This window comes from Sinocyclocheilus rhinocerous, unplaced genomic scaffold (genome assembly GCF_001515625.1).
Source record: "Sinocyclocheilus rhinocerous isolate Xijiao unplaced genomic scaffold, SAMN03320098_v1.1 scaffold450, whole genome shotgun sequence".
NCBI classification, from domain to species: domain Eukaryota; kingdom Metazoa; phylum Chordata; class Actinopteri; order Cypriniformes; family Cyprinidae; genus Sinocyclocheilus; species Sinocyclocheilus rhinocerous.
In genome coordinates this window covers 732,376-754,161 of record NW_015653457.1, presented here as the reverse complement: position 1 = coordinate 754,161, position 21,786 = coordinate 732,376, and the positions used below count along the sequence as shown (strand labels likewise).

Below are 21,786 nucleotides of genomic sequence, written 5' to 3'. Positions count from 1 at the left end.
CTCTTTTGCCGTTTTCCCTACTGAGTGCTGTATAATGGGAACCACATTAGACAAGCTGCTGCGTTTCGTTTTTTTAAGTGATTTAAGACTCATTTTGAATTTATAGTATCGATTAGGACAGTTTCTAAGTGTGCTGTGACATACATCCAACACAAATGTGCTACGAATGAACTGCATGTTCTGCTCCAGAAACATTATTGTTTTGTCTTCATTTCATCTCAGACTCTTGGTCTTGAATTCAACTTTTTCTCTGGAGTTTAAACTCTTGCTAAAGTCTTCATTTAAGCCCCGTCTTATTGAAACTTTGTCATTCTGCAACAACATACAAATACTGCGTTTCTTGAAGGAGCTTTTCAATGCCTGCCCATGCAATCAACTGAGTGAGTCAACTGAGTGGCGCACTCTGCTAAGCCACTGGCTCCGAACCTTGGGGGAAGTTGTGGCCTAATGGTTAGAGAGTCGGACTCGTAACCCAAAGGTTGCGGGTTCGAGTCTCGTACCGGCAGGGATTGTAGGTGGGGGGAGTGAATGTACAGCGCTCTCTCCCACCTTCAATACCACAACTGAGGTGCCCTTGAGCAAGGCACCAAACCCCCAACTGCTCCCCGGGCGCCGCAGCAAAAATGGCTGCCCACTGCTCCGGGTGTGTGTTCACTGCTGTGTGTGTGCACTTTGGATGGGTTAAATGCAGAGCACTAATTCCAAGTATGGGTCACCTTCATTGTAGGCATGAACAAAACAAGACGTGGAGGCCATTAGCTCTGTTTTTCTTCTTGTTGCTTTCTTTGCTGGTCATTATGACAAAACAAACCATGACAGAATAATTAGGACCTGTAGTGAAGCGAAAGGGTTTGTTTTGCGATTTAAAACCTCACGGTTGTACATTATCCCACTTATTACATATATTTACCAAAAAAAAGTAAAGGCATAAAACTAGAAAAGTAGACATTAAATATCATTTTGAATTGAAATTTCTTTGCAATAAAGCTCAATTTGTCAACATTAGGTAATAAACAAAAGTTTAATTTTATATTTCATGTTTGTTCAATTGAACTTGAAATCTATTAAAATCTATTAGTATATGTAGAAATTAACATTGACCTAAATGCTGTAAAATATTGTTCATTGTTGCCCGATACTTGATGCTAATTAACAAATGTTATGGAATCTCATTGTTGCAAGTTAATTATACAATTTAATGTTATTATACAAAAATATTTGACTACAGAATTAAGAAATTAAACATCTAAATCATGTATTTTAAAGTGGCATTTCACAAAGAAACATATACTAATTATATAAACTAAACATATGCTAATTATACATAATACACTATATTAGTATATAAGGAATGTTATAGCTTGTTTTTGCTCATTTTATAGCTTAATTTCGCTAAATTTTTAGATCATTCATGAAAATTTCTCAAAATTCAGGATTAAACTTTAAAATCAAGAACAGTTCAGAAAAGGTCTTTGTGGTCATGGTGTTCGAGTTACCGAGTACAAGAATAACATTTCGGCAGTCACAGAAGAGTGGTTTTTCAATTTAATTTTCTCAACAGATGTCACATTTTTCTTCCAAAGATTACACATTTTTACATCCAAAAAAAGAAGACTTGGCTTTGTGCACAACAAAAGAGAGAAACAACAAGCATCCCAAAGTAAGCATGGGACTTAAAAGCGGTTTTGAAAATGTTTCAAATATTTGAAGCCCCTCATGCTGTGTAAAGCTGTTCCTCTTTCCAGTTCAAACATTTAGATGTGCTAAACGCTGACATCTTCAACGCACATACTGCATACGGTCACAAATATGTGGCACAGGGCTAAAAAAAGGGGCTGCTGAGAGTGGGGAGAATTTGACAATTGACCTTTCCTCACTTTGGATTAGATTACATTGAAGCCTTCTCCTAGTTTGTCTATGTTTGGGGCCCAGTCTGAATCATGAGTACAGGACATTTTTAGAAAGCTGGCACGTAAAAAACAAACAAAAAAAACGGCTTTGTTAAAAGCATTTGTTATCCATATCCTTATATAGTACTAGTGTGTTTGTTAATGTGTGGAATTTGTTTGAGGTCAAAAATGGCTGAGGGTGTTTATAGTCTTGCAAAGTGTTTCTTTGTCAGATGCAGGATGAAGACTTCACTCATGGAAAGTGAGTTTGTTTTCATTCAGAAGTAAAAGCATTTTAACTTGTTGCACTCAAGTGAGAGGAGAAAAAATGTTTCCTACAATCTCATGTTTACAAGTCAAAACAAACACAACAACTAAACACAAAAAGGGACACAGAAATGGCACTTAAAGGAGAAGTTCACACAAAATGAAAATTCTGTTTTCATTTACACACTCTAATCTCATTCCAAACTCGTGTGAAGAAAATCAAAGGGGTTTGGAACGACATGAGGGTGAGTAAATAACAGAATAATTTTTTTTGGTGAACTGTTTCTTTAAAAATACAAAAACATAATAACACAGCTTTAACATAACAGCGTAAACTAGACAAAGTAAGAAAATGTCTCTTCATTATGTTTTTTCACAGCAAATAATCTCCTGTGCAGGACAGATGGGGCAGAGGGACAGAGGGATGCTTTGATGCTGTATAAAACCTGTTTGAAGCATCTTTTAAGAGGCTGATCACTTTCAGCTTCTATAGGCAACTCTTAGGGCACAGTCCCAGTGTCTCTTATCAGTGCAATTTGTTTCTGGACAAAAAAAAGTCCAGACGTCCAGGCATGACCTTTTGACTCCTGTATACCACTTCCAGAGCCAGCAACACAATTAATGAGCTACCTCTAAAACAACCTGTTTTCAGCCTATCAACACTGTGTTCAGTAATGTCTGGCCTCTTCTTAGAGAGAAATTCTTGATAAAGTCTGATATTTATGGTTATAAAAGGCACTTGTAAAGGCATTTGTAAAAAAATGTTGATGGCAAATGCACCTGGTTTAAATACTGGCAGTCAGTTTAAGCGTTTGGCTGGGATGCATTAAAATGTTCACCAACCCACCAGAGTCTATCTAGTGTCTGCATCGCACCCGCCTGCAGGAGTCATGGAGCCCATTGCCTTCTGTGGGCTGGAGGTATGAATAGCGCAATATGGCTTTTACACATACAAAGGTTTCACACAAGCTACATTATTGTTGGCTGGACACTGTCCTTGTATTAAAGGTGCCTCGTATTCCAAGCTATTTTGCACTAAAGATGGGCAAGGGGCGATGTCCGGTTGTTTTGGATGTGTCAGACCATTATCTGGACTGGTTTTCATTCCCTCTAACTCCAGAGGAGATGTCTCATGTAAGTCCATATCTACTGGAGCCTTGGATCTCCTCCTGCGGCGGATGACTACCACAGTAGCTATGATGGCCACAACCATCACCACTGCCACAGCTGTCATGATGGGTATGAGAGAGGAAGAGGGTTCGGTCCTGTCAACACTTGGCTCTTGGGAAGAGGGTGGGATTCCTGCTGTGCGAGCCTCCATGCAGGCACTAACCGAGACATGGACAGGCTCTCCCAGAGGGCTGGCACATACGGAATAGGTGCTATTCGGCTGTAGCCCTCTAAGCGTGTATTCGGGGTAAGTTGGAGGCACATTCAGGTGTATTGGCCGCTGGTCGGGGCCTGACAAGTTTCGGTAAGTCAGACGGATTCCACGGATGTGCGTTCTTGTGTGGATGTAACGGTGAAGGTCTAATGAAATGGAAGTGCTGGTTATGTGAAGGGAGCTGATTGTGTTGGGCTGGACTGTAGCAATGGTCTCAATAGAAACTCTAGGTGAAGGCGGAGGAAGGAAGCCTGGATTTTGTGTCTCACAGTAAAGTCCTGACATTGAAGGCAGACACAGGCAAACAACCACCCCATTTGAGTCAAATATGCATGTTCCCCCATTTAGACAGATATTGGAGGGGCACATGATGTCCTCTTCTTCAGAATCTTCTATGATTTCTCTGGGGAAGGCAGTGGTCTGGGAAAGAGGGAAGCTGTCTGTGTCTGCTGAGGGCATCTCACTTGGTGGCGCCGGGGGAATGGCGTGCGTTGTGCTTGATGGTGTGGTGGAGTTTGTGGGCTTGCTTGTAGTACTACTTGTCCCTGCGCTTGTTAACTCAATGGTCGTTGTGGGACAGCCAAAATCTTTATGCTCCAATTTTGCCAAAACCTCTCCTGAGTTTATTGGTGGAAAGTGGCAACGAGTCTCCTCCATTCTCAACAGTTCTACATGTGCATCCTTTAGCCATACTGGAAACCAGGCCAGTGGGCAGAGGCAGTTAAAGGGGTTTTCAGCTGCAGTGAGCTTCTCAAGTTTGGGGAAAAGGTTGAAGAAGCCCTCGGGGAAGCCTTGCAAATTAAGGTTGCTCAAGTCAAGCTCTAGCAAATTAACCAGATTGTGGAAGTCTTCTTGTTTTAGGGGTCCCAAGGGATTCCCAGTTAAATTGAGGTTTCGTAGCCCCCCCATTGCCTTAAGCGTAGGTTGTATCTCTACGAGCAGGTTCTGGGAAACATCCAGAACATGTAGGTTCACTAGGCTGCTTAGCAGCTCCCCATCCAGACTGGTCAGCCGCAGTCCAGCTATTTTAAGAGACTCAAGGAGTGGTGTCTGTAAATCTTCAGGTCCAATAGGTGGGATACTATTATAACTAAGGTCCAAGTGGAGCAGTCTGGGCAGTTGCAGAGCTGGCAAAACACTAATCTGATTCCCCTGTAGCTTCAGCTCCAGTAGGTTCTCTAGTCCCTCAAAGGCAGCTGGGTGAATGCTCTGAATGTGGTTGCTGTAGAGATACAGCCTTTCCAGGTTGATCAGTCCAGCAAAGCTGTCTTTGGAAATGTGGGTAATGTGGTTTGAGGAGAGATCCAGGTTGTGTAGAGAGGAGAGTGGGCTGAACACCCCATCAGGGATTTCAGTGAGGGCATTCTGACTCAAATCCAGCATTCCAAGCTCGCCAAGCTCTACAAAGCCCTGCTGTTGCAAGGTGTTGATGTTGTTCTGAAACACGTAGAGGTACTTTGTGGAGGAGGGGAGGTCACGAGGCATGTAGCTCAAGTTCTGCTGGACGCAGAAGATAGAACCACTGGTGCTGCATGAGCACTCTTGAGGACATCTGCTGCTCAGAGATCCACACAGTAAGTGAAACAAAATGAGATGAGACAGGGGAGATAATGGCCGCATCGTTGATTACCGTCTGGCCTTAGTGATTGAATCCTGCAATAGAAAAAGATAGAAACTCAATGTCAAAACTACAACAATGATCTTGTTATTGTATATTCAATTCAATTCAATTCAAGTTTATTTGTATAGCGCTTTTCACGATACAAATCGTTGCAAAGCAACTTTACAGCAAATTAAGTTTCTACAATATTTAGCGGTAGCTTATCAGTGGTGACTGTCAGTTAATGTACATATGGCAGAAATGTACAGAAAAATAAATTAAAGACGTAATCAAACAGACGATGAACACTATTAACAGCAATTATTATTATTATATATGAGTTGGCACATTATTTAGCCTTTAACATGGGTGTCCAGTCCTGCTCCTGGAGGGCTACTGTCCTGTCCAGTCCTGCAGTCAGGACCTCTACTATACTCTTTCAGTGCTGGAGCATATTGGGGCTAAACTCTGCAGGACTCTGGCCCTCCATGAGCAGGGTTGGACACCCCTGGCCTATACAGATCATGGTAATATTAATGATAAACATTTCAGTGTTTGATGTTCAGATGCTTATTCATGCTAAACCATTTTGGTACTCTTTCAGGACCACGTAAAATGTTAAATTTGGGTCCTGAAGCAAAACCAGTTTTGAACAATTCCTTTACATGGCTCATTTATATAAACAGAAAAAGGCACACTTGATGCTTTTGTAAAGGCTTTGAAACTTTATCCTTACACAGAGAAAACAGCAACCGTCCTGCAGGGCAATCCTCTAGTTGTGATGACCAGAATTGTCATGACCAATGTAACTTTGATATTTACAGTATATTGCACAAGTACTGCGGGTAAAAAAAACAAGCTTGGTTTGAAATGCTGCGGCAAACAAGTGTTTTTTGTAAAAGTGTTTTTGAGTCAGTTCTTAATTAGTCACTGGCATCTCCTTAGTAACAATGAATAAATAGGTGCATGAGTCTCTGCACTATAATTGAAGCTTGTATCATGTTGTGTCCAAATAACTTTTGTCTTTATTTTACTTCAGCATTTTCTGAAATCATCCAACAATGGCTGTGGTGTATGGCCCAGCTGACCGAATGTCTGTTGACCTGCCTTGCACTCAGTTTCACTCTTTCCACTGTTTGCTTAATGAGTTCATCTCAGAGAGTTTAGACCTCATCCCAGAATGTGTCCACACACACAAGCCTGTGTGATTCATCATTGACACAACTTAAGATTGTCTGAACATAAAAAAGCTTTCTAAAAGTGAAAAAAAAAAAATTACTAGCTTAAGTGGTGCCCCTTAATTTTCAATGAAAGTCCTTGTGTCATTTTGTGTGTCCCTTTTTGCTGATTGTTCAGAAATCTCTTTGATTTCCTGGTGAACAAAGGGCTAGGCCAAGCCTCTGCCATCTTCTCCACCGCTGAGGTAACAATGTGTATGTTTGTGAGTACAAAGAATAGTTTACTGTTCCAACAAGCGTCCTGGCTGCTAAAGGGCCAGTCTATTGAGGGAGACGAACAAGCATTCGATTGGCAGGTACACTCACTCTTTTCATCCTTTTTTCTGTTCGAGTTTCCTTTTGTGAGCCCCATTTTCTCACATCAACCATCTATATTTTTCTCTGCCCAGTTGTTCCCTCCTCCCCTAGAAGGGCTATGGCTGGTTATTAGGAAAGCTTGTGATTATATTTGCTCATAGTCTTGTGGTTATATTTGCTCACTCTGTTTTGTTTTAATCTGATCTAATAATGTTTCTGTAGAAGAAGCCTGTGTTTTGGAACATGATTTCTACTTATTAGCTGGTCCAAGCTAGTCATTGGCTGGTCGACCAGACATCACTTTCCAAAAAGCAGCTTGACCTGCTAGTTTGTTGCTGGTACGAGTTGGTCTACCAGTTAATTGCCAGCTGGAATCAGCTAGAAATCAGCTACCATGTTCCAAAGGTGAACAGCTTAAGCCTGACTTTCCTGCAGGGGTGGGAATGTATGGGTTTGCCTTGTGATTAGCTGATGTGACATTCAATTTGGTCTAATTAGTTAAATTATAATTATTCAACTGTTTCATCTTAGTCATATAATCCATCTTTTGGTTTCCTTGTCCAGCTTATTAGGTAGATATTTAGTTTTGATATTTTAGTGACTGTTTTAGCTGCGGTTTTACACATATCAGCTTTGCTTCTTCACTATTTTTTGGCTCTGCATTCCATCTTCCTTCTTGCTATACACAGTGTTTGGATTCTCTGCAGGTTGCTTGAATTTTGAAGAGAAACTAAAGTGATTTCATTAAAGCGGGTTGCTACCTTCCCTTCTTTTCTCTCCTGTCTTCTTTCGCCCTCCTACCATTCTTCCTTTTTTTCTCCGGCATATGCACAATCCCACCGGCACAGCAGGAATTTTGCAATAACCCTAAAAAATCCATCTTCATCACAGGAAGGCATGGGGCCTCCTAAGGGTTTGACATTTCTCTCTCTCACTCTTTCTTTATTTGTTTCAGGGTTCATGTACTTGTTTGCCAATCTTCTGTCAGAACTGATTACATGAAAACAGGTTTGACAAGGATGGCATGAGGTGCAGGAGGTCACATGTGAAGCAGAGCTGAATGCCATCAAGACACCTTTTGTTTTCTTTATACATCAGAGTGATCTTAATCTTAGTCATTGATTTAATAATAATTGGCAAATTTACAAAATGCTAGTCATAAAAGGATTGTTGGTGATGTAGACTTAAAGGAACAGTTCACCCAAAAATAAAAAAATCATTAGAACCTTCCTATCACACATATTCACAAAATAACTTTCCTATCACACCAGTGGCGTAGGGCCCATAAGCCAAAAATTTGGACGGGTCCCCCCAAACGTTATTGGCTCCAACTTGGTTAACTTAACTTAGGCCATATTGTTGATTTTTCTGAAGTAAACAACGTTATGTGAATCGTGACTATTCACAAGCTGTTTTATTTAGGGTAGGCTATAGGCTAATGCTTGGAAATGATGTTTAAAGTTTTCAAGTCCATTCATTATTTGTAGCACGCAAGCCACTCAATAATCGCAGCTTTGTGCTTTATTACTACAAAGTCTCAACCTTCTGTCAATTTTATGATAAAATACAAACAATAAACGTCTTTTTACGCTCTTTCATTTGTAGTGAGATAATTCGCCTCAGTTTAAGCTGCATATGAATCAATGATATTTTCCTCTTTAATATTTGCAGCACAAAATAAACATGAATATTTGAATGCATGTTGAAAAAAATCAGAACAATTTAATACAAACGAATGTCTCATGAATCAATCAGAGTTTAAAAAAAGTCAAAAGAATGATGGATGCCACAGACTTTTTTTTTTGAGGAGTAGGGCTATATGGTGGAATTTTCACATTAACTTCACGCAATATAACATGATTTTATTATCGTAATTTTGACTTTATTCTTAAAATAATTAATCTTATTTATTTAGTTATTTTTAAACGTGGCACAAAAATGCTGCCTAATCGCAGCTTTGTGCTTTATTACTACAAAGTCTCTGCCTTCTGTCAATTTTATGATAAAATACAAACAATAAACGTCTTTTTACGCTCTTTCATTTGTAGTGAGATAATTCGCCTCAGTTTAAGCTGCATATGAATCAATGATATTTTCCTCTTTAATATTTGCAGCACGAAATAAACATGAATATTTGAATGCATGTTGAAAAAAATCAGAACAATTTAATACAAACGAATGTCTCATGAATCATCAATCAGAGTTTTAAAAAAAGTCAAAAAAGAATGATGGATGCCACAGACTTTTTTTTTTTTTTGGAGGAGTAGGCCTATAGGTGAAATTTTCACATTAACTTCACGCAATATAACATGATTTTATTATCGTAATTTTGACTTTATTCTTAAAATATTATGACGTTAATATTAAGAGAAATGTAGAGAGAAATGCATCTTTACGGATTACATAATGAAAGAGATTTTGTTTTCGATTTGAATTATTTCTTTTCAAAATAGTAATTTAAAGCATTCTATAGATATATTTATCATGTCGGTGAAGCGCTCCTGCTCAAGACCAAGACGACAGAAAGCGCATCCTGTTTGTTTTCCTTATTTTACAAAAGCACAAGGTTTTGTTGATATTGTGAGTGCACACAAATACAAGTAGACCCTTTGCATTTCCGAATGATGTATATATACTCTTACCTTTATGAGCAAAAATGACGGCGTATTTTTAAGTTTCCACTGTTATAAAAAAAAAAATGCAAGTTATCGCGCTGGCGCCTCCATGTCCTGCAAAGCGCGCTTTAGCTTCCACTCTCCGCACAAACGATTGGATATGCGCCTAACAGCGCTTATTTATCTAGGTTAAATGTTTAAAGGGGTCATATGATGCGATTTCAAGTTTTCCTTTCTCTTTGGAGTGTTACAAGCTCTTGGTGCATAAAGAAGATCTGTAAAGTTGCAAAGACTAAAGTCTCAAATCCAAAGAGATATTCTTTATAAAAGTTAAGAGTCAGCCACGCCTACCTAAAACGGCTCGTTCTAACACGCCCCCACATATCTACCTCACTATGTGGAAATATTAGCATAATGCCGCCCAAATGTTTTTAAATTTTTTTTTATTTGTTAAATACTGCTGTTAATGATAATGTTTATAATAATGTTTTGACTGAAATAATGAAATAAAGGTGTTGGTAGTTAGTTCTTAATGTAGTTAGCTACTTAATGTTGGTAGATTGAAGTGGAGCTAATTACTATTTTACTAGACATTAATTAACAGTATCACAAGCCACTAATAAAAATATTTAGCTACAGTTTTTACAAGTAGCATGGGGTGTAGCTAACTGCTAGTTAGTAGCTTTCGGTGTTGCTACCTATATTTGTTAGATATTTAGATGCACCACAAGCTACTAATCAAGGTATTTAGCTCCAGTTTTTGATAGAAGCGCTAGTAAACTCTAGCTTAGCGAACTGTTTTTGTTAGCGTTAGCTACACCACAAGCTACTATTAATATTAGCTACAATTTTGTTAGTACCTTGTAGTATATCAAAATGTATTTTTGGTAGTAGTTTAGCTAACTGCTTAATGCTAGTAGTTTGAAGTGTAACCAACTACTCATTCGGAGTAGTTGTAGTGTAATAACTTTTTCTAAATAGTAGCTTGACACTTGCAGTTGAGCTATTGTAAAAATGTGGGACACACAAACACACTCATAGTTTAACATTAACTAGTACAGACAGAGGTGTGAGTGTGTGTTTATTTAAATAACATACTTGTAATGCTACTGTCCTGAGATTACTCCGCTACACACACATATTGACACACAGATAAATACACATTTCCGTCAGCAGCTCCTAAGCACAGCTGGATTGTGTTACCCAGAATGCATTGGGACGGTCTCGCCGGGTGACAGCATGCTTGCATTAAGTAACAGTTTTGCGATAAGGGTAGGGGGAGGATTTCAGGGAGGGAAACCAAAAGAGAAACAGGCATGTGTACTTAAATGTGGATTCTGTATGAGTGTGTACATGCCCGTAAGCAGCTGTTTGTGTTTACGCATGCTTGAATCAAGCTCATGAACATGTGGCTGATTTAAAATACAAAACAGATTCATCAGGCCAACTGTGATTTTCCTCATGCTTCACTTCAACCACAACAGAAGCCTTTAAAGCAGAGCCAGAGCCAAGTCCTTGCTGTCCTCAACTAGCCCTAAAATCACAAATAAGATCGCTTCAGTATCTTACCTGTTTTTCCCTTAGACATCAATGAGACTAAATACAAAGCAAACAGATTACGTATTTCACCTCTCCAACAATATCTCTGTGCTAAGATCTCAATATGAACTCAAATATTTCTTATCCAATTTTTCAGAGACCAAATGATCTGAGCTCTGCTGTCTACATTATTGTTAAAGCGCCAGCTTACTGTATGTCAACAGTTTTCAGCATTTGCAACCCATCTTTTTTTTGGATGGATTTTATCCATTGGGAACCTATTTGGATCATGAAAAGTATAGCCATAGCCATTTTGGCTCTTTTACATTACCCAATAACATGCACGGACTTGATGACGTCAGCATTTCAGAGACAGTCATACTGTAGTAATATAATTTTTAAAAATATTTATTTTATATTATTTTTATTTGATATTACTATTATATAATTAATAAAATAGATTAATATAATAAATTTTCATACAATTCATAGAATAAATAATTAATTATATTTAAAAATATATAAAGAAAATAAGAAAATAAAAAAAAACAAGAATAGTATTTTGTGCAATAAGACCAGGAATGATGAAGCAATTTTGTAACTTTAAAAAAGCCAAAAATCAATATGCAGAAATGCAATCTTCAAAGAACCAACTCAAGAACGCTAGCTAAAATGTTTCTTTAAAAAAGAGGGTTAATCTACAGTTAACCCAAGTTTGTGTAAAAAAACTAAACAAACAAACCTGTTTTAAAGGGTAAGTTCACCGATTTTCAACCAGTTTGTATTAAGATATCCCACTTTATTTGTCAGCAAACATCCATAAAACGCCTCATCCGGCAGACTTTTGACAACTGTTTTCTTTTTTATATCTCTGCTAATTGACAGTCTGATTGAGCCCAGTGCATTATGGGTGTTGAAGTTTTCCTACCTTTTTTCACCACAGTTCTTGTTTTCTCTAGTTTTGTAGGATCAATAAAAAAATGTTACTACTGCATATAGACATTCAACTTTTATTAAAACCCCAATTACCCCTTTAAAGACAGAAGTGTACTTTTTTAATGTTACTATGTCAATAACTCACATTTTAGGTTCAGATTTCTTTGGACTATTATTAAATAGCCAAGATTAAGTCCACTTAACAAGTAGTTTCACCCAAAACATTAATACAAACACACACACTCACACTTCAAGCTCTCCAGACAAACAAACTCTCAAATAAAAGACACTAAAAAGGCGGAGAGTGGCTTAAACCAGACTAGGTGCAATAAAGTTACACGGTCTTCCTCCAACTTTGCCCTGGGCCTGCAGGCAGTTCAAGTTACAATCTACTCTGTGTGCATGTGCACACCTGCTAGCCATGCACATCGGACACCGCATTTCTGTGTGAAACCTGAGAAACTTAACAAGACAAAAGACCAAAGTAGACCAACTTACACATGCCGCTGACACACGCCAGCCTGTCATATACTGTATCTAATGTATCTATCTATCTATCTATCTATCTATTACCTACCTGCCTACCTACCTACAGTGGTAAAAACTATGCCTGGAAACTGTAGCATGTCTGAAACGAGAAGCATTTTAAGATGAGTGTGTTTAACAAAGATGTAATTTAGTGTTCTTAGCATCCTTTTGTGTTGCATATTTCTTTCTGAAGGGCTGCATTTGAAAGAACAGTGCATTTGCCACTGGATTGCTCTTAATATGTTGCTGCTATGACTAGCATACTGCCAGGTGGCATAATCTGAAGCCATGACATTGTGTGTACACGATTTATATTCGCTATGTGCCTCTCTCTTTATGAATATGCACTACAAAATTAAGTTTTCTGATTAAAATATGTAGACATCGATAAAACATGAAGAATTTAGTTCAGAAACAAATTAGCATACAGATATTAAGACGTGTTTTATTTTCATACTCCATAGGACAAAAAAGTTTGCTATGGAGTAGTAAGACTGCGTTTTATTTTATTATAAGAATAAAGCTATATTCTCCAAAAGCATGTCTTAATATTATACTTATGAAATGCTCTAATTCGTATGGAGTTTAATGAACAACTTTTACGATGCTTTGTATCTCTTTCAAAGCTGAAAAGAATGTTCGTTGTAACTACATGCAAAATAGCTTGGAAAATATGCCTCAAATATTGATATCCTTTTAATTATCCTCTCAATTAGTCATTAAAACTTCCAAATAGACATTGAAGTTATTCATTAACATTAAATACACAATATATTAAAATATGAATTGCATGTGAATATAAAATCAATTATTCCTTAACATTTAATACTAAATATTTTTTATCAAAAGTAATTTGATCAGTTGTGCTTCAGAAGAGTAATTATCTTCTTATAAGGATGTTGAGATTCTTATTTTTTTTGGATGTATGTCGTTTATCAGAATACTGATAAAAAATATGAGATCAAATCATTGATTTGTTTGCAAAGGGCAAACTGCACTTGAATTGTGTTGTGAGAAAAGAAGAGTGAGGGAGAACTGTTTGTTCTTGTCTATACATGTCTCTCTCTCTCTGTGCAGGTTTAGTTGGTTAAGGACAGGTTCCTTGTAGTTTTGAAGCTCTGTTTTTCTGGCTTACCTTCAGACCAAATCCGTGTGTAATAGAGCGAATCATAACAGCTTCAACTTGACATCTCTCAAATAAAAACAAACACACACACACCATAAGAACATATTTATCTGACTGAGGTGAACACTTGTACACCTGCTAAACACATTCAGCAGCAAGTTATTTAAGTTAGCACATTCTTTATTGTTATTTCGTGTACTACGTAACACATAATGGGTGTAAAAAAGATTGTTGGCCTGACGCCATAGATCTTAATTCCATGACTCATACACAGGTACACAGATTTCTGGCGCTAGTATCAGTCACCAGTCAAAGCCCTGATACTTAAATGATGTATAAAATTGATCTGCAGTCAAAGAGTTCAGCAGATGTGTACTCACACTGCACAGGAGTAGAAATCATCTGTGCCAGAGAAAGAGAATGAGAGAGAAACTAAAGTAAACTATTGCATGGAAAACAGTCTTCAGTTTTCACTATCAAATTCATTTAAATTTGAATATGAATTGAATGTGAACCTAAAGTTGAAAATGAATTGAATTGAACTGAGCTAGACAGAGAGAAAAACTAAATTAAATCAGTGTAAACCATAAAAACGATTGCATGGAAAACATTCATTTGAATTTGAATATTAAACTGATGAATGTGAATGAGAAGTGAATTGAACTGAATTAAAAAAAAATATTGTGTGAAAAAGTACATTAAATAAATATTTTTGTTAGGAAATAGGAATAAATAAAAATTGTATGGAAAATTGTCATGCCAGTTAAGAACATTTAATTTATTTGAATTTGAATATGAATTAAATGTGAACCTGAAGTTGGGATCCTCTGCAGTGAATGGGTGCCGTCAGAATGAGAGTCCAAACAGCTGATAAAAACATCACAATAATCCACACGATTCCAGTCCATCAACTAACGTCTTGTGAAGTGAAAAGCTGCGTTTGTAAGAAACAAATCAATCAAGATGTTTTTAAGTTTAAACTTTACATTGCTTCCGCTTTCGTAAATACGAGTCCTCTATCCATAATATTGCTTTATCCAGTGAAAACATTGTCTGTTCTGAATCAGGAGAGAAATATGCATTGATTAAGCACTTTTAGCCGGACATGACAGTTTGAAGTTAAAATCGTCTTGATGAATTTGTTTCTTACAAAAATGCAGCGTTTCCCTTCACAAGACATTAACTAATGGCCTGGAGTCGTGTGGATTATTTGTGGATTATTGTGATGTTTTTATCAGCCATTTGGATTCTGATTTTGACGGCACCCATTCACTGCAGAGGAGCCATAAGGTGAGAAAGAATCTGTTCTGTTCTACATCTCATCTACATCTTGGATACATTTTCAAAAATGTTTTATTTTTTTTGGGTGAACTGTTCCTTTAATGTGAATTTGCATATGAATTTAGTGTGCCTGTAGTTAAAAGAAATTTAACTGAACGGAGCGCAAAAGAGAGGCTGGGACGTGCTGGAACAAATCGCCCCACCGCCCCCCTCTTGCCCCGCAGGGGGTGTCCTGTCTTCTGACCAGCTGTGTCAGCTTGAGTGTTTTCTGTCTCAGGCGCTCTAAAGACTTCAGTCTGTCAAACCAAATCCCAAAGCTAAAATATTGTATGATTCTGCACAATTTCTAGGCCATTAATCAAATAATCACATTTGTGATACTGAGCATGTGATCTCCTTTGTTGAAAAAGTCAGATGTTCTCGCTTCTACTGAAATACAAGATGCTCTTTAGATGATCATCAGGTTTTACACAAAACTCTGTTCATTCAACTCAAATGCAGCTGCCTTTGAAACAAAGGGGCAACAAACCAAATACCAAAATACTACAAAAATTGACACTGTTTAAGTGCTGTTTAGAGCTTAACACCTCAGTTCTGAATTACACTGCAGATCTATTTACAACCGACAGCCCATTAAAGCAAATAACGAATGTGATACCAGAGTTGGTTCAACTCCAGTGATGACGAGGTATGTTGGAACAAGACCAAATCAATTTCTCTGCCTGTCCCAACCTGTTTGTACCATGCACGGTGACACTGGGGCTCCCTGGGAGAACATTTACCTCCTCTGAATGATGTAGCTCTTGCTTGTAATGTGTAGACATGGTGTAAGTGTGGCTAAAGTAACTAAATACTACAGTGAAGTTCTCTGTCACACTCCAGCACTCTGCTCTGTTTGTGTACTGTTGCAGCTCACTGAAAAGCAAAGAATGACAGTCCATACAATGTGAGTGTTTAAAGGCTTATCTGATCATATCCTGGCAGTCTGCTGATGAATTTGTTCGGAGACCAATCAATTGTGGCATTGATCGATTAAAGTGTATAAGTGACCTCAGTATGACTCTATCAGTATTCTCAAGTTAGTTTTGTGACATTGCCATGTTAATATGCAAAGGGATTAGCCTTCCATTCAACAAACATCACTTACATTTGAAAATAATAATTATGTTGTAATTTACTCATAATATCACTGTCTGTCTTCTGTAGAATACAAAATTAGCTTTTTTGTCGATACAATGACAGTCAATGCCAATGGGGTCCAATGTTGACAACACAAAATAAGTTTTATTTTATTTTATTTTTTTGTATGGATTAAAAAGGGGGTCTTCAATAAATAAATAAATAATTATTATAATAAAATAATTTTGAACTTTTGAACTTAGTATGTTTTTTGAGCATCTTCCTTACCAGTCATGAGCATGTTTAGTATGTTTGTATTAGAACTCACTGTTATAGCTTTAATATAATTCACATATCCATTAAAGTAATCGGAGAAGCAGATCCTTTTGATCAAACAGCATTCTCCTGAGTGACTGTTTGAAAGACGGCAGGCGGATGTTTGCTGTTCTTGACTTGTGAAAACCTGAACACCACCCAACAGACGCGGCCAAAGGCCATAACTCTCTGTCCTCAAGCGAATAACAAGATGTTACAGCTCACAATCAGAAAAAAAAAAAAAGATTTTAAAGAGAGTGGAAGAGATGTTCATAGTGCACCTGGGATGTTTTATGTGCAGAGTTTGTATCCTCAAAGATGAATTGTGTAATTTCCTCTCAAAAACAGCAAAATAATGATTGTTTTCAAACAGGTTTCTCCTCTTACATTCTATTGGTTGGATAAACAGATAGCTCCGCCCCAAACTCACACTATTGGTTGAGCTAGTGTTGCTATGTGCTGCTGGTCGGGATGTGCAAAAAACAGAGTATGTTTTGAAAGCGCCATCGAGTGTTTAGACTTCTCAGGGGATTCAATCAACGAATGGCTTTTGTCTCTTCATATTAAGAAAGTATTTTAGCGTAGCATCCAGTCTTATTCATGCTTATTTCTAACATGACCTCTGTTATGTTTTATATGTATGTTTATTTTTCTTTTTTTCTCTTGGCATTGGCTCTTGCCTTCTCTCTGCTCATGATCACACACAGCAGGGCTGCAATCTAAACTCTGTTTTTACAAGTGGACACCATGGCAGAACATACATAAAATAAATCCTAAAAGCCACAACATGAGAAAAAACAGTACTTGAGCTTTTCTTCACCAGCCTTCCTTATCTCTTGTCAGCAGTGTTGAAGCTTACATTTATTACAGGTTTATATTAAATACAACTACATTTTTCTACATTTAACAGATTTATATTAGATAAAAAAGCACCAACAATTAAAAGCATAGTAATGAACAGCAACATTTGTGTTATGTGAATGTTTTAAAGTGCCCCTATTATGGTATTTGAAATATTGCCTTTCATGCAGTGTGTACTGTAGCTGTATGTGAATGTAAACGATCTGCAAAGTTGTCAAGCCAAAAGTGTCATCATGTCGAGAAGACGGCGTGTCCAATATGCTGTGAAAGTATTTTTTTTTTTTTCACTTCTAAAAGATGAAGCTGCAAAGAATCAGTGGTTAAAGTTCACAGCAGTACAACCCCAATCTTTTTTTGTGTGTGTTTCCGTCATTTTACTGACGACTGCTTCTCTAATCTCTGGGAGTTTAACGCGGGCTTCACAAAATGCTTGCTCTTGAAAGATGGCTCAGTACACAGTTTATTTGGACCAACTGGCTCCATTGAATCACAACCTGTAAGTATGATAAATAATAGATGTTTATATTTCCTATCGAGCGTTCAAAATACGGAACTATAGCAATGGGCGTATAGTTTCTGACATGCGCTGTACGCGGTAGACCAATCACAACAGACTGAGCCATCTGACCAATCAGAGCAGAGTAGGCTCATGGAAAGGAGGGGTTTAGAGAGACTGAATCTTAGAACTGCTTTAAACGAATCGTTAGAAAATTAGGTGATATTAAATGCATATTTTTAGAAAACGAAAGTGTTTTTTTTTACCTTGCATGCATGTAAATCTTTTGTAGGCGACTAAAAATGGTATAATAGGGGCACTTTCATATAATGCCTGTCAAGCTACTGAAAATGTAGTTAAGTTACTAGAATTATTACTTTTAGTTTACGTTTAGTTATTTCCAAACACTCCTGGTCCAACTTAAGTTATTAAGTTACTGAAGAAAACTTTTATCGTACATATTATGGAGAACATGGAGATTCTCTTCAATATGGACAATCCTGATCTGAATGTTTATTATACATTTATTATAGGGCTGCACAATTAATCGAATTTCTAATCGCAATTACAATTACGGATGCCACAATTATATAATCGTTCAAAGCGGCAATTAATCGAAGTCCTCTTATGTTATTCTGAGTGTTTTTTTTTCTCTTTCTACAGGTTATCTTAAGGGTTTTTCCATTGTTTTAATTTATATAATACCATGCATATTTGAACATTTTTTTTATTATTAGTTAAAGAAGAAACCAATTCAATGTATAGTTGACATTTGAGGCTTAATACTATAGAAAAGCAATAAAAGCTTTTCAGTTTGAGTGTTTTCAGCTTGTTTATTTTTATATAAAAATATGGCATGTAGTTGCTTCAAACAATGGTATAAACATCATTCAATGTAAATTATGATCATTTCAAAAAATTAAATTTCAAGGGAACAATCGACAATTATGATTTTTGTCAAAATCTTGCAGCCCTAATTTATTATATATATTTATATATATATATTTAATATATTATTTTTGCTTATGTCTGTTTCTGTTCCTAATTATCCTAATTCCAATATTTTTTTTCAGGTAGCCACAAGCCCATATGGAACCTGTGAACAACAACTTTTTGAGCTGATTTTTGAGGTATAAATTTGCTGAATAAAATTAAACAAGGTAAAGTATGTTAAACAGTAGCTGAAAGCATCATAAAATTAACCAAAATGTCTAATAAAAACATACAAGGGGCAGGAAAAACACTGAATTTTTTTAAATACAGGCATTCAAGTTTGAATGTTGTTCCATTGTTTCATGTTTAATGCCCCTGTATTGCAACTCTTTGTTTACCCAACACTTCAAGGAGGAAGAAACCAAAGGAAATCACATCCCAGTCTTAGTAGGAGGGCTCATGCTTTGGCAGTCACTACTGCAACAGATTTTTGTGATTTTGAGTGATCAGTATAATCCAAACAACAAGTGACATGTTTCTAGAGTTTCCATCTGACCTTTAACAACAGCCAGAGTTGCACTCAAGACACAAAAGGCCCAATCTTTACAATCAAAGTGTTTCTAACTGAATAACCTTCAGATGTCAGACACTTGAATCTACTGCAGACTAATTAAGGCCATTCTTAACTTAGCATCTGCACACACTTATTCCTGCTCACTGTGTCTTAACGTCCATCATGCAGTTATTAACTGTGACTGGGAAGCTCCTTTTGAGATACTCCCCATTTAGTTGTCATGGTGGCATGACCCGAGCACTTATTAGCTGACCCTTGGGATTAGTCCAAGCCTGGCCAAGGGGGGTTAAGCCTTCACCTCCGAATGCCCACTATAACGTCCCACTAGTCCCTTTAATTAAATTGCTTAGACACCGCATCAGGAATGTTTGCCTGTGCCTTTTGCTTGCTCTCCTTCTATATCTCTGTCTTTGCTTTTCTCATACGCTCATCCCTCCTTCGTAGCCTAAGTGCCCCCTCTGTGTTTACCTCTCCCGAATGTTGACTGGCAGCCTGCCAGCTGATCTCTAAGTCTGACTGAACAAAAACGAGAAGAACGTGTTACCGTACTTACTAAAGTTATTATCACACACTACATAAGGAATGCGGACCCGATTACTAATGGCGGATCAGATTTAACTTGCAGCTAGGTTCTTGGTCTGCTTTGACGTCATTCATAAACAACATCTCACTATACAAGCAAATAATAACTTGGGTTTTCTGCTCAAAGGGTCAGTTGAGTGCAGTATGAATGTGTGCTTATGCAATCTGTTAAAATGTTGAAACTTCATCTGCACGCTACCAAAAATAAAGGTTCTTCAAAGCACATCTCAGGTTTTCCAGAAGCATATATAAATGGTAACCTATTGTTGCAAAAATCCCATTTTGGAACCTCTATTTTTAAGAGTGTATGTTAAAACCGTCACAGATGCTACACCTCATATGTTGTGATAATAAAGTGGGTATTTAAAGGTTATGACCATTTCATCATCACCCTCAGACCCCTTACCAACCAATGACCAAAGAAAAGTGGAGTACAGTTGAGGAGGATTACCAGAACTATTCAGAATCACTAAAATGAATGGCCAAAATCTCAGCATGTCACTTGACCCTTGCTCAAAGTACTTAATAGTGTCCCCCACAAAACTTTTCTCCTCAACTGTTGAGATGTCTTTGAAGCAACAAAGATAATGGGTTTTGAAAGCCGGAATAACTGAGCATAACCTACTTTACACCACGTGCAACTAAACTAATTTACACCTGAGAACCGCTACTCGCCAGTTTGGGTGCCAGTGGCTTGGGTGAGCAGGAAGGGGATGGAGGTTTAATGACATGACTGGGACAATATTAGGAGCCAATTCCTACAGGCCTCGCATTGATATACTGTATGTACACACTGAGTACACGTGAGAATAACGCAAGCACAAGCGAGTCAAAAAAGTCCATCCAATAATCTTATTGTACTGTCGATTGTTTAACCCTTTAATATAACTTAAATTAATAACAAAAAAGATGCTATGATACAGTATTTTTCAGAATTGTGCTGCTGATGTTGGTCTTGCGCAACGCTGTGGCGTCCCAGCACTGTTTATGTGAGTCTATTTGTGCTGTCTAAAAGCGATGTAGATTAATAGCACTGTGCATTGTAGATGTACATTACCGACCGATAATGAACGGAACTCAGTCTGTTTGCCGCGGGGCACCAGTTGCACCCTCCTAAGGACGGCCCTGGGTACAACCACTCATACCAGGCATGTCAGCCCCAAAACAGACCACCATAATCACACATATAAAACAATGTAATAAATATGTAGGCTAATATAGCATATGTATGTAAAATATAATAGAGCCTAATACATAAAAGTGGTGTGCTTTAAGATTCACATCCTAATAACTTCCTGCTCACTATTAAGATTGCATTCGTTATGTATCGTTATGTTATGCTTATTATGCGAGGGATAATCAGAGGAATGTACTTTAGTTCACATGCATTCATCACTGATCAAGCAGTCCTTGCACAATATGATATACAGTATTGACTTGGGATACCTGGTACGAAGTGCATAATTTTAAAACAGACATGCTTTTGTGAAGCCACTTTGATAGCTGTGGCTTCATGAGACCAGGTAAAACGTTCTAAAGTTATAGTTATATATAGTCATAGTTGTTCACTGTGAAAATTTGCTCCATAATATTATTTCCAGTATATCACTCTTGAATTGTTTTGTCCAACCCATATTACAGATCTATTAAAGATTGTGTTTTTTACATTGTCATATTTTGAGTTATTAGAAATAATTCGTTGCAGTTCTTACCTGTAAAAATACGAAACGAGAAGCAAGCGTGCGTTGTTATATCCACAAGAGACCACGTAATAAAACAATGAAAACAAAACTCTTGTAGGGTCATTCCCAAGGCAGGAATAATTTCTCCTGAAGGGAAGCTTTGACACACATCACTATACAGCGCACATGCGGAGCGTCCCTGATCTGTACAGGTTGCGTCCAGCCAGACGTCTGAACTTTAGGAACACGATGGTGTTTTTACTGAATGGCAGGAGCGCAACACCTCCAGAGTTTAAGGAAGGAGGAGCAAAACTCTTCAGGCTTGACACAACTCTCCGTCACCGGACTGTGGTGACAAGCGTTCCCAATAATATATACCATACTAGAGTATGCAGTGTACACTACTGTGCTGTATGCAGTAGGCTAAGTTTGGAATGAAATATAGCGTACATACAAATACAATAAGCGCTAACATTATTTCGCGGGCAAAACTTGTAATTTTTATTGTCAGTAGTGTAGATATA

The 21,786-nt window shown here is 37.5% G+C and overlaps 1 protein-coding gene across 2 annotated transcripts; it reads right to left on the bottom strand.

Moving 5' to 3' along the window:
* Window positions 1–1,522: 1,522 nt before the first annotated feature.
* On the bottom strand, window positions 1,523–21,509 carry LOC107715741 (vasorin-like). Of its 2 annotated transcripts, none has more exons than XM_016521929.1 (2): window positions 21,293–21,509; window positions 1,523–5,193 (listed from the first exon to the last, which is right to left on the bottom strand). In XM_016521929.1, the coding sequence occupies exon 2, from the start codon at window positions 5,158–5,160 to the stop codon at window positions 3,100–3,102; it is 2,061 nt and encodes a 686-aa protein (XP_016377415.1). In that variant the 5' UTR covers window positions 5,161–5,193; window positions 21,293–21,509; the 3' UTR covers window positions 1,523–3,099. The 2 variants fall into 2 exon arrangements, with proteins under 2 accessions (XP_016377415.1, XP_016377416.1); XM_016521930.1 differs by lacking the exon at window positions 21,293–21,509 and adding an exon at window positions 13,800–13,821.
* Between the last annotated feature and the right edge of the window lie 277 nt (window positions 21,510–21,786).